The sequence below is a fragment of the Meles meles genome, chromosome 8 (genome assembly GCF_922984935.1).
Source record: "Meles meles chromosome 8, mMelMel3.1 paternal haplotype, whole genome shotgun sequence".
NCBI classification, from domain to species: domain Eukaryota; kingdom Metazoa; phylum Chordata; class Mammalia; order Carnivora; family Mustelidae; genus Meles; species Meles meles.
In genome coordinates, this window is record NC_060073.1 from 109,493,721 (window position 1) to 109,511,568 (window position 17,848).

A 17,848-nucleotide genomic window follows, 5' to 3' on the forward strand; every position below is an offset into this window, starting at 1 on the left:
AACAAAATCAAACAAAAACAGAAAATAAGAGTTGGTGAAGATGTAAAGAATTGGAATCCTTGTGCACTAATGGTGGGAATATAAAATGGTACAGCTGCTATGGAAAATAGTGGCAGTTCCTAAAAAATTAAAAATAGAATTACCATATGGTCTAGCAATTCCATTCTTTGGTGTAAATCCAAAAGAACTGAAAGCAGAGACTCAGTGATTTGCACATCCATGTTCACAGCACCATTAGTCACAATAGCCAAGGGGTGGAAGCAACCCAAGTGTCCATCAAAGATGAATACATAAGCAAAATGTGGTCTATACATACAAAGTAACATTATGCAGCCTTAAGAGGGAAAGAAATTCTGACACATGCTACAACATGAATGAACCTTGAGTAGACGCCATTTCCTTCCAATTTTTACCAGCGGAGATAATAGGTCATGTTTTTAAAATCAGCATTATTTAGTTAGATTTGATTTTCGTGCTCTGAACTGTCATGCTGTTGAACTGGACTTTGATTTATTGACATTGGAAGATGTGGGGTCTGTCTCCCCAATTAAAGCACAAAGGGCTCAGTTCTAGGCTTAGCTGCCATCGATGAGGGTTCCCCACAAACTGGGGCGGGGGGGGGGGAGGACCAGGGTCAAAATGTAGTTTGTCTTACTGGAAAATACAGCTTGTAACATTCTTTCACAACAAATATACTTTTAATGAAATTAATTAAAATTTAATGAAATTTAATTTAATGAAATGTCCTGATCAGTTTTTTGGTTTTGTTTTTGTTTTTTTAATGTCTGTCACACCAGGTCATGAATGTGTCATTGACTCAGTCATGGCTGAGGAGACTATTATTTTACTCAGTGATTCTTATTAACTGCCATGTTGATGTCTTAGCTCATTTTTCTCTTCCTGCCCATTGTTTTGTCATGTTACATGTAAAAAGTGTTAAGAATTTTTTTTTCTAATATATTAAGGGGTGCCTGAGAGCATTTGTCATTCAGCCCTAAAGAACACAATGTCAAAAAGAAGTCTGAGGCTAAAACTGATTTTTTTTTTTTTTTTTTGTCAAAGGAAACAAGTTTCTCAATGCCAGCTGGTGAACATAATTGGTTCTCTGGTGGCATTATTCACAGCTTTTCCCTCTGTGTATCTCTTTCTCTCTCTCTTTTTTCTTTAGATACCTTCCATCTTGCTTGTTAAAAGCAAAGGATATTTCAGAGAATTGGAATTCATTAGTCTTCCTAACAGAGGGAGTCTATTTAGATCTAAATTGGTGGTTAGCAAATATACAGATAATTCCCGCACATTCTTATTTATCTTTCCCAGTTCCGAAGACTATAGAAACAGATGCCTCAACGTCTGGCTAGGAGGCTCTAGTCAATGGACTGGAATACAAAGGTAGCTGAGATTCGGAATTGACAAAACTCAATAGAAACAAATTGAAACTCTTCACTGTTGAGTAGACTATCTCTATAATCAGATGTCCCTAAGGTACTCATAATACCCAGAAATTCTAAGAAAAGACTGTAGTCTTTCATATAAACAAAACAGGAGGCAAAACATTACAACGGAAGCGAGATGCCGTGATGGAAACCGCGCTGAAAGCTCTTCGTTCCAGACAAAAGTTGCCAGCAACGGATGCACCCAACTTATCTATTCCCACAGGGGCTGTACTGTCTGATTCTGTGCATGATTTCCTTAAGTCCTTCCAAACGGGCCTTGACTCCACGATGAACTCTAGGCTTAGCCCTGCTGAATGTCCTAGAGATGTTTGCAAAGCATATTAGACTATCTTAATCAATTGATTGCTTGACAAACATCTATCCAGTGTCTTTGAAGTAAGATACGCTACGCAGCATATTATGGGAAACACGAACATGGGTAAGCAAGCCTTTCCCTCAGGCAGCTTATTAATAAACTAGGATATGTGACATTTTAACAAATAGCTCTGTGTGTTAAGAAATATATAGACTTCTGTGGATTTAAAGGAAGGAGACGTTGCTGTCAGTTTTCAGATTTGAGGAAATCTCTTTTGGGAGCTGAGATTTGAAGGATTATAGTATTTTACAGATGGAGAATGAAGACAAAGACATTCAGTGGAGGAAACAGGAGACAAGGGGTTGGTTTCATTGTAGTATTGAGGCGATAAGGCTAAGGCAATAGACAGGGATAAAACTAGAGGGATGGAATTTGAGATTTTTCCAGATTTCTGGAGGAAAGTCTTCCAAATCCAATAAGACAATACTACTGTCTAACGCATTCCAGTAAAAAGTAGTATATTCCATGCCAATGGAGAAAACATATCTTTGAAAAAATAATGGTGTTCTCCTTATCTACCAGAAAGAATCTGGCTTTATTTTATCAGGATAGAGAGAAACAGATAAATTTCAATTTGATATAGTTGTTCCAAGAGAAAAATATTAACATAGAAACTTTACTCCTTTTCTCTATTTATCTCCAGCTAACCCCCTAAAGGAAAGCCTGAGTAATTCTATGTTATCTTAATCAGTACGAAGTAGAAAGTGGGAGGATGAGGATAGACCTAAATAAAGGTAGTCTTATTTCCTTACTTAAAGTTGATTATCCGTGTGTCCTGGGGTTTTGCAGGATGTGACTCATATCCTGTGTCCTTATTCAAATCAGGCTATTCCCATTGAACAATAACTAATAAACAATGCAGTCCTAATAACCCACTGACAACTAGCAGGGACGAATATTCCCTAAGTATGTGAAGATATAGCCCCAGGAAATTAACTCTCCAAAATTTTGGTTCAATGTTCAATATCCAATTGCAGAGGAAATTTAAGGGAGTTTTCTGTAAGCTCTATGCTTTCTGGGAGCTTTATGTAAGACTAGGCCTTTGAAGTAGGGGTGGATATTTCCTGGCACTTCATTAAATATTTTCTAGGATCTTAGAACTGGCACTTTTGCGAAAACTGATTTTTTTTTTTTTTTTTGGTGTGCATATCACTTAAGTGTTCCTGTTTATAAAGAAATGATGATTAGGGATTTATCTGAACTGGAGGAAAGTGATGTTAAAATAATTTGTGGGGCGCCTGGATGGCTCAGTCGGTTAAGCTGCTGGCTCTTAATTTCGGCTCAGTTATGATCTCGGGCTCTGTGCTCACCACTCAGCCTGCTTGAGGATTCTCTCTCTTCCTCTCCTTTTGCCCCTTCCCTGCTTGGGCACATGCTCTCTCTCTCTCTCTCTCCCTCTCTCTTAAATATATAAGTCTTTAAAAAAATAACTTGCATCAGACAAAAAAAAAAATTTAAGCCCTGTGATATCAATTATATTTTAAGTTTCAAATTATTTTTAAATCAATTACAATATGTAAATCTCAGTAAAAAAATCAGAGTCCATTATTGACAGCATAGCATTAAGATATTGATACAGAAAAAAATCTCCATTTAAATAAAGAGAAATTGTTAAGTTATTTTAACAAATTACATTAAAATAATAACGTATTGGGGGGAATATTATGTATGTAAATGTAAAATTGAAGACAAAAGTAGTACAAAGGGTAGTGGAGCTGGGAAATGGAATCTTACTGTTGTAAGATTTGAACAGTTTATGTGAAGGACAGTAACATTAATTCTAAGTACATTGTATTAAGTGAATGATGGATATGGAAATCCCTAAAACAACCTCTAAAAAATAACCCAGAAGGATGCTAAAAGCCAAGAGAAGAACTGAAGTCAAATATTAAAAGAATGTTTAATTTACTTAAAGCAAAATAAAAGGAAAAAAAAGGAGAACAGCAACAACGACAAAAACAACGACCAGTAGAAAACAAATAGCAAGATGGTTATTGGTAAATAGACGAGATGCTTCAATTAAAATGCATAGATCGACGGGTTAAAAAAAAACAATGCCCCAGAATACTACTCAGCAATAAAAACCAACGAACTCAAGATATGTGCTACATGGGTAAATCTGAAGGGAATTATATCTAATGGAAAAACCTATCTCAAATGTTGCATGCTATATGTTTGCATTTATAGAACATTCTCAAAATAACACAATTACAGAGATGGAGAGAGATTTATCGTTTGCTAGTGGTTAGGGAGAGGTGGCAGGGACAGGGCTGTGGCTATAAAAGGAAAGAACCAGGCATCCCCTGTTGATGACTGTAAGCTTGATGTGTGGTAGCAGTGGTTACAAAGCTATACATGTGATAAAGACACACACACACACACACACACACACACACACACACGAGTATATGTAAAACTAGAGAAATCTGAGTAAGTTCTGTGGATTGAACCAATGTCAATATTTTAAAGCTGGAATTTATACTGTATTGGCCTAAGATGTTAACATGGGGGGACACTGGGTGAAGGGTACACAGAACCTCCCTGTAAATTTATTTGCAACTTCCTGTTATTTTATAATTATTTCAAAAGAAAAGTTAAAAAAAAAAAAAAAAGCAAGACCCAACTATATGCTGCCTCCAGGAAAGGACCTTGAATACAATGTCACACAGAGAGACAGAAAATGAAAGGACGGCAAAATCATACATCGTGCAAGAAGTAAGCATGAGAAAAGCTTCAAGAAAAGGATATTACCAGACATGAAGAGGGGTATTTCATAATGACAAAAGGATCCACTCATCAAGAAGACATGTGATTCTCAATGTATACTCACCAAACAAAGGTCGGAGAACTAGACAAAGCACACTTACAGCTGGGGGTGTCAACACCCCTCATTGTGAAATTAATAGAATGGCAAAATTTAAAAAGTTAGAGAATATTTTAATAATACTATCAAACACATTTATCAAATTGATATTTATGGAATAGCACATCCTTCTCTTTAAGATTTTATTGGAGGTTCAAGCCCGTGCAACAGACAATAAAAGGAAAAAGAGGTATAAAGAATAGAGCTAAAGAGGCAGAACTGTCTTTATTCACAGACAACGTGATTTTCTACATAGAAAATCTGAATCCACAAAAAGGCCTATAAAACTAATAAGAGATGGTAAAGTCACAGGATCCAAGGCCAATGCCTATAAATCATCTGTATTTTTGTATGCTAGCCACAAACAGATTCATTTAAAAATACCATTTATAAAAATAAAATAAAATACCATTATAATAGTACCAAATTATGAAAGACTTAGGGATACATTTACCCAAATATGCGTAAAACACTGACAACTACAAAATATTACTAGGAGAAATTAAAGAACTAAATAAATGGAGAGCTAAAATGTGCTCACGGATTACAAGACTGTTATTAAAATGTTGATTCTCCTCAAATTGACCGATAGATTTAATGTAATCCCAATAAAAATTCCAGCACTTTTTAAAAAAGGAAATTGATTTTAAAGTTTATATGGAAATGCAAAGGACCTGGAAGAGTCAAAATGATTTTGAAACCAAAGAGGAAGGCTGGAAGGCATACTCTAATTTCAAGACTTCTGTAATGCTGCAGTAATTGGGACAGTGGGCTAGTGTCGGGAGAAACATTAGTTGGGACAAAATGGAGTCCAGAAATAGACCCAAAATACATAAAGAACTCCTGCAACTCAATAAGATAATGAACAACACTGTTTTTAAAATGGGTGAAAGGTTTGAGCACTTTACCAAAAAGATGCCAGTTGGTAAATTAACACACAGAAAGATATTCAATGTCATTAGTCTTTGGTGAAACAAAAGTTAAAAACCACAGGGAGGTATCATCACAGATCTACCAGGATGGTTCAAATTTACAAAGACTGACAATATCAAATGCTGGCAATCACATGGAAGAAACCCCTGCATCCCAGGGGGAATGCAAAACGAGGAAACCACTATGGGAAACAGTTTGGAAGTATCTTATAAAGCTAAACAGAGGCTTATCATAAACTCAGCAAACCTACATCTAAGTATTTATCCAAAAGAAGTGAAAACATTTGCAACTGTGTCCAGTGGCTTTACTCATGATTTCCCCACATTGGAAATAACCCATATGTCCAAGACCTGGTAAACAGATAAGCCAATTGCAGTGCACGCCCCTGCACAGTGGAATGCTACTGACCCTACAGCAACTCATGTGTGAGCTCCAAGGCATCATGCCACAACCCAAGAAGCAAAAACAAAGGGCAAATTCCATAGGATTTCATTTATATGGCTTTCTGGAAAGGCAAAACTATAGTGAGAAACATAAAATCACTGGTTGCCAGGTATTGGAGGGCAGGGGGAAGAGATCAGCTTCAAAAAGATGTTTCATTTCATGTAATTTATGTTACAATTTTAAATGCTTCAAAATTTTGTGGGATACAGTTAAAGCAGTGATTAGAGATAGTATAAATGCTAAAATTAGAAAAAGAAAGGTTTAAAATTGATGATCTTAGCTTCCACTTTAAGAAAGTAGGTAAAGAAAAACAAATTAAAAGAAAGAAATTAAGTAAAGATAAGATCAGATATCAGTGAAATAAACAACAGATTAAATTCAAAATGAGTATTTGGTTTTTTGGAAAAAAATAAGTAAAATTAACAAACCTTTCCCAATATTGGTCAAGGGAAAATAAGAGAAAACACAAATTACCCACATGAGGATAAAACAGGCAATATTATACACAAATTTGAAAACTTGGATAAATAGATAAATTCCTTAAAAAACACAAATTATTAAAAGCAACATAAGAAGAAATAGAAAATTGGAACATTCTTATACACGTTAATGAAAATGAATTCACATTTGAATATCTTCTCACCAAGAAGTCCAGTCCTAGGTGATTTTATTGGTGAATTCTATCAAATGTTAAGAAAGAAAAATATCCATATTATACAACTCTTACAGCAAATTGAAGCGGGAAGACATTTTAATGGTTTTATTAAGGCCAACATAACCCTGATACCAAAACAAGACATGTACATTACAAGAAATAAAAGCTATTGCCCAATATGCTTCATTAACATAGATGCAATCTATATTAAGTAAGTATTTAAATCCAGAAATATATAAAAAGGATAATATATTAAGATTAAATGGAGTTTATCCTAGGAATACGAGGACATTTTAACTTTTGAAAATCAATCAAATTAATTCACCCTTTTAACTGCATAAAACAGAAGAATTATCTGATCATCCAAATAGATGGAGAAAAAAACATTAGATGTAATTCAATATACATTCATGATTTAAAAAAACAAAATAAAACTCTTAGTGTACAATACATAAGAAGAAACTTCCTCAACTTCATAAAGAACATTGATAAAAAAGCTATAGTTAACATCATACCTAATGGTGAAAAAATTTCCCCTAAGAATGGGAATAAACAAGGATGTCTGCTCTCACTATTTCCGTTAAATTGTAGGAGCAGTCTTAGGTAATACAACATGACAATGAAAAAATAAAGAGTATAAACAGATTAGAAAGGAAGAAGTAAAACTATCTGCAGATGACATGATTGTATATGTAGACAATATTGATCTACCAAAAAACTACCAAAATTAACAAGTGAATTTAGCAAGACCACAGTATACAAAGTCAACATGCAAAATTAATATTTATCTATAATAATAACAAATAGAAAATAAAAAGTTTCAAGTAATAGTTATAGCAGCAAAAATACTTTGGGATACGTTTAATAGAAATATATGTAAAGCTTCTACATTGGAAATTATAAAACATTGCTGAAGACCCAAATAAATGGAGAGACAGAACGTATTTAAAAACTGGAATATTTATTATTAAGATGTCAATTCTCCCCAAAATTCTCCCCGAAATTACTCTGCAGATCCCACACCATCCTAAAAAACCCCCCAGCAGTTTTTTTTAAAAGAAACTGACAAGGTAATTATAAAATTTATGTAGAAATGGAAAGGACTTACACTGCCTGATTTCAAGAGAAATAGCCCAACACTTATCAGTCAATCTAATTTTCAACCAAGGCACCAAGCAAATCAATGGTGAGAGGAAAGCCTTTTCAACTCCTGTCTGAATGCAAAAAACCAAACCGAAACAACACACAAAAACAACAAAAACTTTTATCTATGCCTCACACCATCACAAAGATTAATTCTTAATAGATTCTAGGATGAAATCTAAGGAACTAAAAACTATAAATCTTCTGACAGAAAATACAGGAAAATATGTCTGTGAACTTGGGAGTATCGAAGGTGTCTTAGTACCCAGAAAGCACTAACCACAGCTAAATAATTGATTTACAATGGACCTTGTTAAACTTTTAGATCTCTGTTCACCGTAAGGCCCTTTAAGAGAATGAGCAGACAAGTCAGAGATTGGTAATAAGTATTTGCAATGTATGACAACATATAAACAATGCCTATAAGTCTATAACAAAAAGACCAACAACATAATTTAAAAGAAAAAAAAAAGGAAAAGATTTAAAAAGCTACTTCACAAAGAAAGATATGTAAGTAGCCAATAGGCACATGGAAGAGAATTCCTGGTCACAAGCCATCAGAGAAATTTAAAGTAAAACCTCAGTGAAATACCATTATACCCTCAACAGAATGGCTGAAAATAAGACTGATAACACCAAATACCGATGAAGATGTGGAGCAATGGGAACTCGGCTATCTGACTCATGGGAGTGTAAAATATACAACCACTTTGTAAATCAGCCTTGCAGATTCTCAATAAGGGTACACCTGTCTGAGCCAATTCTTCCACTTCTAGGTTTTACCTAAGAAATAAAAACATGTACATAAAAAGGCTTGTACAGCATTTTTTTTTTAAACCATAAGAGACTCTTTTTTTTTTAAAGATTTTATTTATTTATTTGACAGAGAGAGATCACAAGTAGATAGAGAGGCAGGCAGAGAGAGAGAGGGAAGCAGGCCCCTGCTGAGCAGAGAGCCCGATGTGGGACTCCATCCCAGGACCCCGAGATCATGACCTGAGCTGAAGACAGCGGCTTAACCCACTGAGCCACCCAGGCGCCCCTAGCATTGTTATTAATAATATCCCAACACTGGAAACAACCCAAACGCCTATCAGCATACGAATGGATAAACAGGGGTACCTGGGTGGCTCAGTAGGTTGAGTGTCCAACTCTTAATTTTGGCTTAGGTCATGATGTCGGGGTTGTGAGACTGAGTCCCGTGTTGGGCTCTGTGTGGGGCATGCAGCCTGCTTAAGATTCTCTCTTTCCCTCTCTCCCTCCACCTCTCCACCCACGCCCAACCCCCTGACCACATGCTCTTGTGCTCTCTCCTTAAGAAGAAAGAAATAATGGATATAATCATGGTATAATCATAACCAAATAATATTCACCAATAAAAAAGAAAAACTACTGATAAACCCAACATGAGTGAACCCCAAACACATGATGCCGAATGAAAAATCCAGACACAATAGAGGACACACAATAACATTTCATTCATATGAAATTCTAGAAATGGCAAAAATAATCTATGATGAAAGTAATGGGAACAGTGATTTTCTCTGTGGATGGAGGGATGGGGATTGGCTAAGAAGTCAATGAGGGGCCTTCCTGGGCTGATGGAAATAGTTGTTATATTGATGGGGTGTGGATTCTATGCATGCACCCAGTTACCAAAACTCATTAGACTGTATACCTAAGATCTGTGCATTTCAACATATGTATACCTCAATTAGAAAAACAAGTTTTGAGAAATAAATTGAAAAAAGATATTAAACTACATTAACAAACAAGGTCAGTAAAGTCTGTTCTTAAGAAAAATTAAAATAAATCTGGGACCTAATGATACTGAAGACTCTGTCATTAAGAAAAGAGGAGAAAGAGGAAGCAAGGATAAGCCATCATTTACAGAGGGCCTACTAAGACCTCTGGTAATGCTTTCCATGAATTCTCTCATTTAATTCCCACAACAACCCACTTTCTAGATATAGAAGATAGCTATATAAGCAAATCTTCCCTCACCACTCTTAGTAAACACCTTGGGTATAAACTCAAAGTACCAGAACACATTTTTCTCTTTTTCTCAATTTCAGGCAATAAGTGGTAGATGTTTTTCTGGAATCTACTACTATCCCCAAGAAATGTGAGCCATAGGGAAAAAATACCATTTTTTTGGTTTCAGCAAACTCATAAAATATGTACAGTGGTCTATGACCACAATTTTTAAAACCTCTTAATTCCATGAAACTCCTATTTCTAGACGCTCTGCCTCTCACATTGCAAGTCGGGGACTAGAAAGCATGGTTTGCCTAGTACGTGTTTTACCCCATGCTCACTGCTCACTGCTAACACGAGTCCAGGTCAACTTCCCTACCAGCCCAACCAGGCTCCCATGTAAACAGCAGGTAGTTACAAACAGGTAACTGGGATCGCTAAGGGTAAGACGGTCCTCACCACATCCAAAACGGCACGGACAAGCACATCTAGATACACCGTGGTGGCCTCGGTCCAGTCGTGAACTGGCCTCACTGCCTTGTGATATTTCTGTAGTAGGTGCTTGGTGAGACGAGACAGAGCAGGGTTCCTGGGATGAGGCGTATCAATGGCTAGGGTTTCTGAAAAACAAAACAGGCATCATGAGGAGGAAAATAAGAGTAGTTTAGCATCTCGAGGAGATCTCAGACCGTTGAGGACTTCGTGGGTCCTGGCAGAATACGGTTTTCAGCTCACCCCAATTTGCTGAAGTTCACAGCCAGCTAGTGGGCTCTTTGGCAGACGCTTAAAGTAAGCTGACAACCTGACTGCCCAATAGAGACAGCTCATTGTAACCACCAGGAAGTCAACTCGGATCTCCAACGATCCAAACCGCACCTACAACTCTGTTTTCACAGCAATCGTGCATCTTGGAGACAGAATCCTGTATTCCAGTATCACCCCTTCTAAAATACAGGGATAAAACAAAACAAACCTTCCCATACACTTAATCAAAAGTGATCTCTTCCTTGACTTTAATTTTTTTCCATTTGTAATTCAACAGTTAAATAGGAAATTCACACAGAAACATGGACAAACCAGTGAACCCAAAGATTTCGGATTCCTAAATAATGGGATTAACGAGATTCCAATTCATACTTTTCTCCTAAGAACAACAACAACAAATAAAAAACCTCTTTTCTCACTCCACTGTCTTTTAACAAAACACACTTGTCAGAAAATGAGATCTTCGTTTTGGGAAAATTCTTTCTGGTTCCAGAGAACAACCGTTCTGTATGGCCTGGGCATCCTGATTTGTAGAGGAGCAGTGATTGGTGTTGAGGCAGGGGAGGCCAGGGGAAAAGAAGCACGAGAAATGAGCACCAACAATTGGAAGTGACAAATTTGCGAGGGCTTCCTCTGAATTGCAAAAGGTATTTTGCTCACAAGTTTTGCCACCTCCTGGGGGATTCAAAGCTTCGCTAAGTCATTGGACTGGAGCAAATTGCACGCCTCCTGCCACAGTGCGTGAGTGAAATCTATCTGTAGTGTCCTGTGCGGAATTCACCTCACCTCTCAGTGGTTTTGATAGTTATTTTGATGAGCTGCTGAAGGTATGCGGGATCCAGCAGGAAACTGTAAATGAGATATCTTCTCCCTGTGTGACAGTCCTGTTTATACCCATTTCTTTATGAATGATGTCATGTCACCTGCCGCCACAGGCAGCAATTTCTATGATTTATCAATGTCAGTGTGACCAAAATGCTAACGACGATGCTGGGGGTGCAATGCAGAGTCACTGTGGGCAGTGGAATATTCACTCTCATTACCACCAGAACTGCGAAGCTAATGAGCATTTTAACTCCCTAACTATTCACCCACGGAGATGCCTAAAATGGCATCCGCTATTCAGGCATGGAGGACTAAGGTAGGTGGCATGCATCAAGCATCATTTTTAGGGTTTTTGTGAACCGTGATTGTCAAAAAAATGTGCTGTGAATCTCTCTACCTGAGACCATTTCTTGCTGGTGTACCCCAGGGGAGGAGAAGTCAGGAGCACAAAGCAAAGCTGGTCTGGTGCTTTTCCTGTGAACTTCGCTCTGGGCAACTTCACTTTCACCTCGCTTGGAAGCTCCCAATTCAAGTCCCAGTTGGGGAAACACTGAAATGTGCATGTTTCGATACAGGAAACTATCTGAGACAGAATTAAAACATAATTCAGGGAAATGAATGTGTTTTCTCTATATCCTCTGCTATTAAGACTCAAAATTCCCTTCTGCTGCCTACTTAAGGAAACAATCCATACATCTCCTATGGATAAACATATTTTCCAGAACGTGTCAAAGCCTTTGGGTAAAAAGAAAGTTCTAGAATCTAGAACTAGGAACAAAAGAGAAACAAGCAACGATAGGAGGAAAAATAAGAAGGAAATGAAAGTACGCTTAAATAAACTATAAGGGTAAAGAGTTCTTTGTTTAAAATGGGAAGAAATAATAAATTACATTTCTACTATGAATGCAAATTTGCCTGAGGAGAAAGATCAATTACAGGAGAGAGATTAAGGATTTAAGTGACCATTAATTAACAGTAAATTATGCCCCTTGAAAGCTAATGTGACATTCACACAAGCACTAAATGACTCACAGTTCAGTGATGTTTCAACAGACACTGATGGAAGCTATCCACAGACCCAGGGAAGATTCCTCGTTAACGCGGCCTCTATGGATGCTAATAATTGGCTTCAAATAATTCACTTGTAAGATTTCTGGAAAGTGGAATGTGTCGGGGACTGAGCTATAAAGCACTTTTAGGTGCAGAGAGATTTTTTTTTTTAAGATAAGAATACAATAGAATTTTTCCTTTGTTTTCCTTGCTTTGACGAATTCTATCTTAAAGAGTTCTGGGCACTGTGATGAAAAGAGCTGTTCTCACTTAGTGGGTATGTCAGCTTTGGGAGTATAAGAGTTACACATCTGAGAAGTTGCAGGGGGAATGAGATTTAGGGGTGTGGTCTACTGAATTCCCAAATCTGGCTGAATACATGCTGTGTGTCAGGCACTGGGCTAAAAGCATTTTACATGAATGACCTCCTTTGGCTTTTACAACAGCCTTATGAGACAGGTACTCTCCAGCCCCATAAGGAGTCATTTCACTACAGGTGACAGACTAGAGGCTTAGTGAGCTTAGGACCACCCAACGTCCTACAGCTTGCAAATGAAGAGGCTGGACTGGATCCAAAGCCCAAGCTCTTTCTTATGACATTACACTGAACTGACTCCCTGAGAATATTAGGGACAGCAGTGCGTGGCCCTCCAAAAGGAAACCGACATGTTGCATGGTGTACACCACTGGGCAGAAACAGCCTATTATTTTCTGTGTATGTGTGTTTTCGGGTCAAAAATACCTTCTATTTGCATTGCACCTTACAATTTCACAATGCTATCTTATTTGATCACCACAGTATGCAAAATAAGCATTTAACTTACAGGAAAACTCAACCTCTAAGAGATTAATTGGCTTGTTCAAGGTCACATGGCTGGTGAGTAGTGCGGTAGGAACTAAACAGGTCTCTTAATCTAGGCTCTTGCCCAGGACACTGCCATCAGGCAGTGGCCTTAAATTGGTGGTTGGTTTAGTGCTCTTGTATTTACAAGTCATCTTGATATTAACCCAGCGAAAATTCCAAAGGGCAGATTTTTCTGCAACACGTGTCTCCAGTATAATTTATGGTCAAGCACTGATTACTAGACACCATTAAAACACACTTTCTGTCACATTTAGAACAAAAATCAAGCATAATACAAAACATTAGAAAGAGACATTAAGAAGATTTTCTTTTCCTTACCTTTTATTTTTCTATTTTATCTTACTTAGCTTATGTTCACAATTATTTTCTGCTAAGAAACCCATTTGGCATTTAAAGAAATTTCCTGTTTTCATTTTTATAATTAAGATATGCTTTTATCCTTTAAGTTCAACATTCAGGATTCTCCTATTTTAATGATAAGTGGCTATTTTTCTTCTCTACCCAATAAAAAAATCATTTCCAGCTGCTGGGCTACCAAGTCCTGCCTCATCTCAGTAATTGACTCATTCCACTTCCAGTTATATTTTAAAACAGGGAAACTCCGAGATATAAGCTCGAGGACACCCCTCAAGAAAGTGGGGGTACTGGGGGAACACCAGCAGAAACATATATTCTTGATCTGTTTGTGTGTTTTTAAGAATCTATTGGATCTTAACACAAATGGCCCAATTCTGTGGCGTTAATACTCATTCCGCAAAAACTTAGTTCTAGAAATTCAGAAAGCTATATTAATTTTTAAAGCATTTTAAGGGGAAATGGACACTAAAAACATACAAGTTTCTAGTAATTGTCTCTGGAGATATATTCATTACCTACACAGACTTTGCATGGCTGGGTGAGACCTGTAATACCAAAATAATACACAGGTGTCTTCAGCCAAGCTGTATCCAGGAAATTCTCTGGGCTACCGAAAGCTTCTAACGAAGCAAGACTGTTTGGGATAATAAAAATCTATTATTCAGACACAAAAGCAAATCTAAAAAAGGAATGCCCCAAACTCTCGATGTAAATTGCCACAAAGAGAGCTTGATTTCTAGAGAAGTTTTATCAAACAGCTATAACATTTCCAGCATATTTTCAGCTGTGAGTCAAGAGCCCCACTGTGTGACTCTGTTTGTATTTACAGATCTGTAATTGTAGGAGCAAAGACATAACAAATCACCGGGCTCCACGTCGCCTCGCAGGACTGGTGCTTTACAGATGCTAAGTAAAAACGAACACTTGTAAGGAGTTATACAGCACCAGGTAGAAAAATACTGTCTCTAGCTTTTAAAAGTTAATATTCTGGGCCGAAAGTAAAATCGTTAAAAGGACCCACCTGAGGCAGCCACCAGGATGAAGGGCCACAGGAGAGCCATGGCACCTGCCAGTGTTCTCGGGCTCGGCCCAAAGAGGAGACATGCAAACTTGCCTATTGGATGGACCGCACTCAATTTTTCCTAAAGGGCCTCCTCTTCACTCCATTCTTCTCTCTCAGCCAGTGTCTGCTGTCCGTGCTGGTGCTATTTTGTAAACATTAAACCGGACCCGACGGCAACTCCCGCACCAGGCAAATGTTTTGGAATCGATGACACTGAGATACCCCTTAACTTCTCCATTTGGTTCTGCCCCAGGCTCAGATCATGGCCAACTTTTCAATTTCCCTGACAGGAGATAGCTAAGTGAATAATGTAATCTAAGAGGAGCCCCTAAGGAGAGGAAATTCCACACTAATATGATTTCCTTTACAGCCTTTACCTAAGGCAGTGCTCTTGCTGACATTCAGGACACTAATTTCATTAATAATTGAGATCTAAATAGCTGTTCTAAATCAGACTTATGCGGCTACATCTTCAGCATTTGACAGTGGTTATTGGACTCTGGAATTACACAAAGCTAATGGAAACCTGGTATTGTCCAATGAAGGACAACTGCTAACAATACAGGGAAAGTGCTTTTTGTTTTTCCTAAGCCCCTTTAATTAAAAGAAACATTGATTTTTGATAAATGGGAGTGTCTCTTCAATTGTCCCTGCGTACAATTCAGAAAGTAACTGTGTATGAGAGGATGCTTCAGGCTTACTGAAGATGAGAGGTACTAACGTTTAACATCATTCGATAAAATTTTCCTTTCACTTTTTGATCGAGTACCCATCCACTCTTCATTATTAAGGAAAAAGAAGCATGATTCTATATAACTCTATCTGCCACTGGTAGAACGCCAGATGCTCTAGAAACAAAAACTAAATTTCATACCATTTTCAGCGTCTGCTTTTTCTGTAAGTGGGACTGTAGAGGCACAGGATTGAGATGAGTTACACAGAGCAAACTGAGGAGAAACGTACATACCTGATCCCTGTTCTCCTAATTATGCACTCCCTTTGTTTAGAATCTTTGACGTTCTTGTCTTAATTTTCATCTACCAATAAAATGTAGCCTGATTGGTGTCCTACTATTGGTGACAGGAGTTACAAATATGGAAATGGAGAAAACTAGGACAAACCCATGGTGCTGAGTTGGTTTTGTAGGTATCAGCATGAACTCATGGTTCTCAGTACATGTCAGCTAAAAATGGAAATAAACACAGATGTAAATGTGTGTGTACACATGTCCTTATACATTACATCCCTAGCTCTGTCTTCCAGTGGGTCTGTGGGGAGGGACACCCCAGTAGCAATGAGTATACCCAATACCCAGAGCTTAAGTTCTAAATAACATACCTACTTAAAAGGAAGAAATAGGGAAATGACTGATTTCTGGGCTGGACAGGAGAAGTGTTAAGAAGAGCCTAGAACATCTCATTGCATCACAAAGTAAAGAAGTGCTAGACAGAATAATAGGGATATGGTAAAAGGACATAATCAGCTTGAAGGGTCTCCCACTGTCCAAATCTGGGACAATTCAAGCATTAAAATCAATAACGATCTGAAGCATTATAACCCACTGAATAAAATACTAATCCACAAGTCCATGCTAATTTAAATAAATGAATGGAAAGAAGAGACGGCTTTTCCTTAAGTTAGAATGCCAGCTAAGAAATGTAGACGGAATGCTAGAATCTTCATAGTAATTACTCACTCAAGAAACATCAGTGTCTGATAAAAACTAGTTGGTGAAAGTGAAGAAAAACAGGACACTTACACAAGATACTCATTAATCACAATGATTTAAAAAAAAAAAAACTTTCCATGGAGAAATCTGGCAGACAACACCTTAATTAAACAATGAAAATTAACATTACCAATCACGGGAGTTGTGTGCTGTGAGATAGGAGGAATTGAGAAGACACAGCTGCATTTCTGTTATCATCTGGCAAAAAATTCCAAAACTTGAATCTATAGAGGAGGCAACACCAGATAACGCCAGACCGTGGGACAGTCTACAAAACAGGCACATGTCATCTTCAAGAGTGTCAAAGTTATGAAAGTTAAGGGAAGACTGAGAAACCATATCGCACAAAAGTAGATTAAAGACACAGGATGACTCAGCATAACCTGTGATTCTGGCTTGGATCCTGTTGTTACAAAGAACATGTTGGGAAGAATTCCTAAAACTCAAACTGGAGCCTGTAGATTAGATGGTAACGATGTAGCAGTGTTAATTCCCTGATTTTGATGGACTTGAAATCATGTGATGTTCTTGTTTGTAAGAATCACCCACTAAGTACTCCCAGGTGACAGAGCATCACAGTGACAGTTCATTCTCAGATGGTGTGTGTATGGGGGGGGGGGTGTCATTCTACTATTCTTCCAGTCTTGCTGTGTATTTGAAAATATTTCAGAAAACAAAAATGTAATCTGGTAGAGGAAATTTGATACAAAGTTATGGAAAGTTTGAGAAATATCCTCTAGAGAGAACGGCCAGATAAATGGGGCTTTATCAAGAGAGAACATCACCAAGGACTGGTCTGGCCATCAAGGTCCTAGCCCTATCCGTCGGGAGAAAGGCAAGCTACAGGCAGCACATCCATGTACACAGCACTTTCTAGGGGCAGGCAACACGGAAGCTTGCCTTTATGCAAAGGTTTAATTGAGATGAAGATCAACATTACATTCTTGCCACGCGTTTTAGTAAGCATGGCTCTATGTCAAACCTTCTGGGACATGCTTCTCCTCCCTTTTCTTCTCACTTCCTCATATCCCCATCTGTTACTGGAAGGCCATTGCTAATGATGTGTAATACAGGTACATTACGACCTTCATTAGCTAATTTAACAACAGTCTGGTGATCCTGCCCATTACAGCTCTTTATTGGCTGGTGAATTCTGCCAAGATGGGAAAGGTTTTTGTGTGAGTGACTTGTCCTCAAAATAGTTTATATGCAGATGCTTCCTGATCTTTCCTTGATGGCCTGCCCCGCTCCGCATCACCAGAAGGCTCAGATAGCACTTTTTCTGACCTTACTGCCCTGTCTGGATGTAGTTTGTTTACTCAGTGCCTTTAGATTTGCTATCTCTTCCCTGTTCAACCTTTAATTTTTTT

At 37.8% G+C, this 17,848-nt stretch overlaps 1 protein-coding gene across 2 annotated transcripts in view; it reads right to left on the reverse strand.

Annotated features, from left to right (window-relative positions):
* Positions 1–17,848, reverse strand: part of HTR3B (5-hydroxytryptamine receptor 3B) — a 48,794-nt gene that overhangs the window by 16,421 nt on the left and 14,525 nt on the right. Inside the window, exons 1-2 of one of the 2 annotated variants that reach the window (XM_046017934.1) lie at positions 14,708–14,822; positions 10,284–10,444 (exon numbers count right to left, since the gene is read on the reverse strand). In XM_046017934.1, coding sequence (XP_045873890.1) covers positions 10,284–10,444; positions 14,708–14,747 — 201 coding nt within the window. In that variant the 5' untranslated portion in view covers positions 14,748–14,822. Of the gene's footprint in view, positions 1–10,283; positions 10,445–14,707; positions 14,823–17,848 lie in introns of those variants that run through there. The other variant, XM_046017933.1, reaches the window with a different exon arrangement.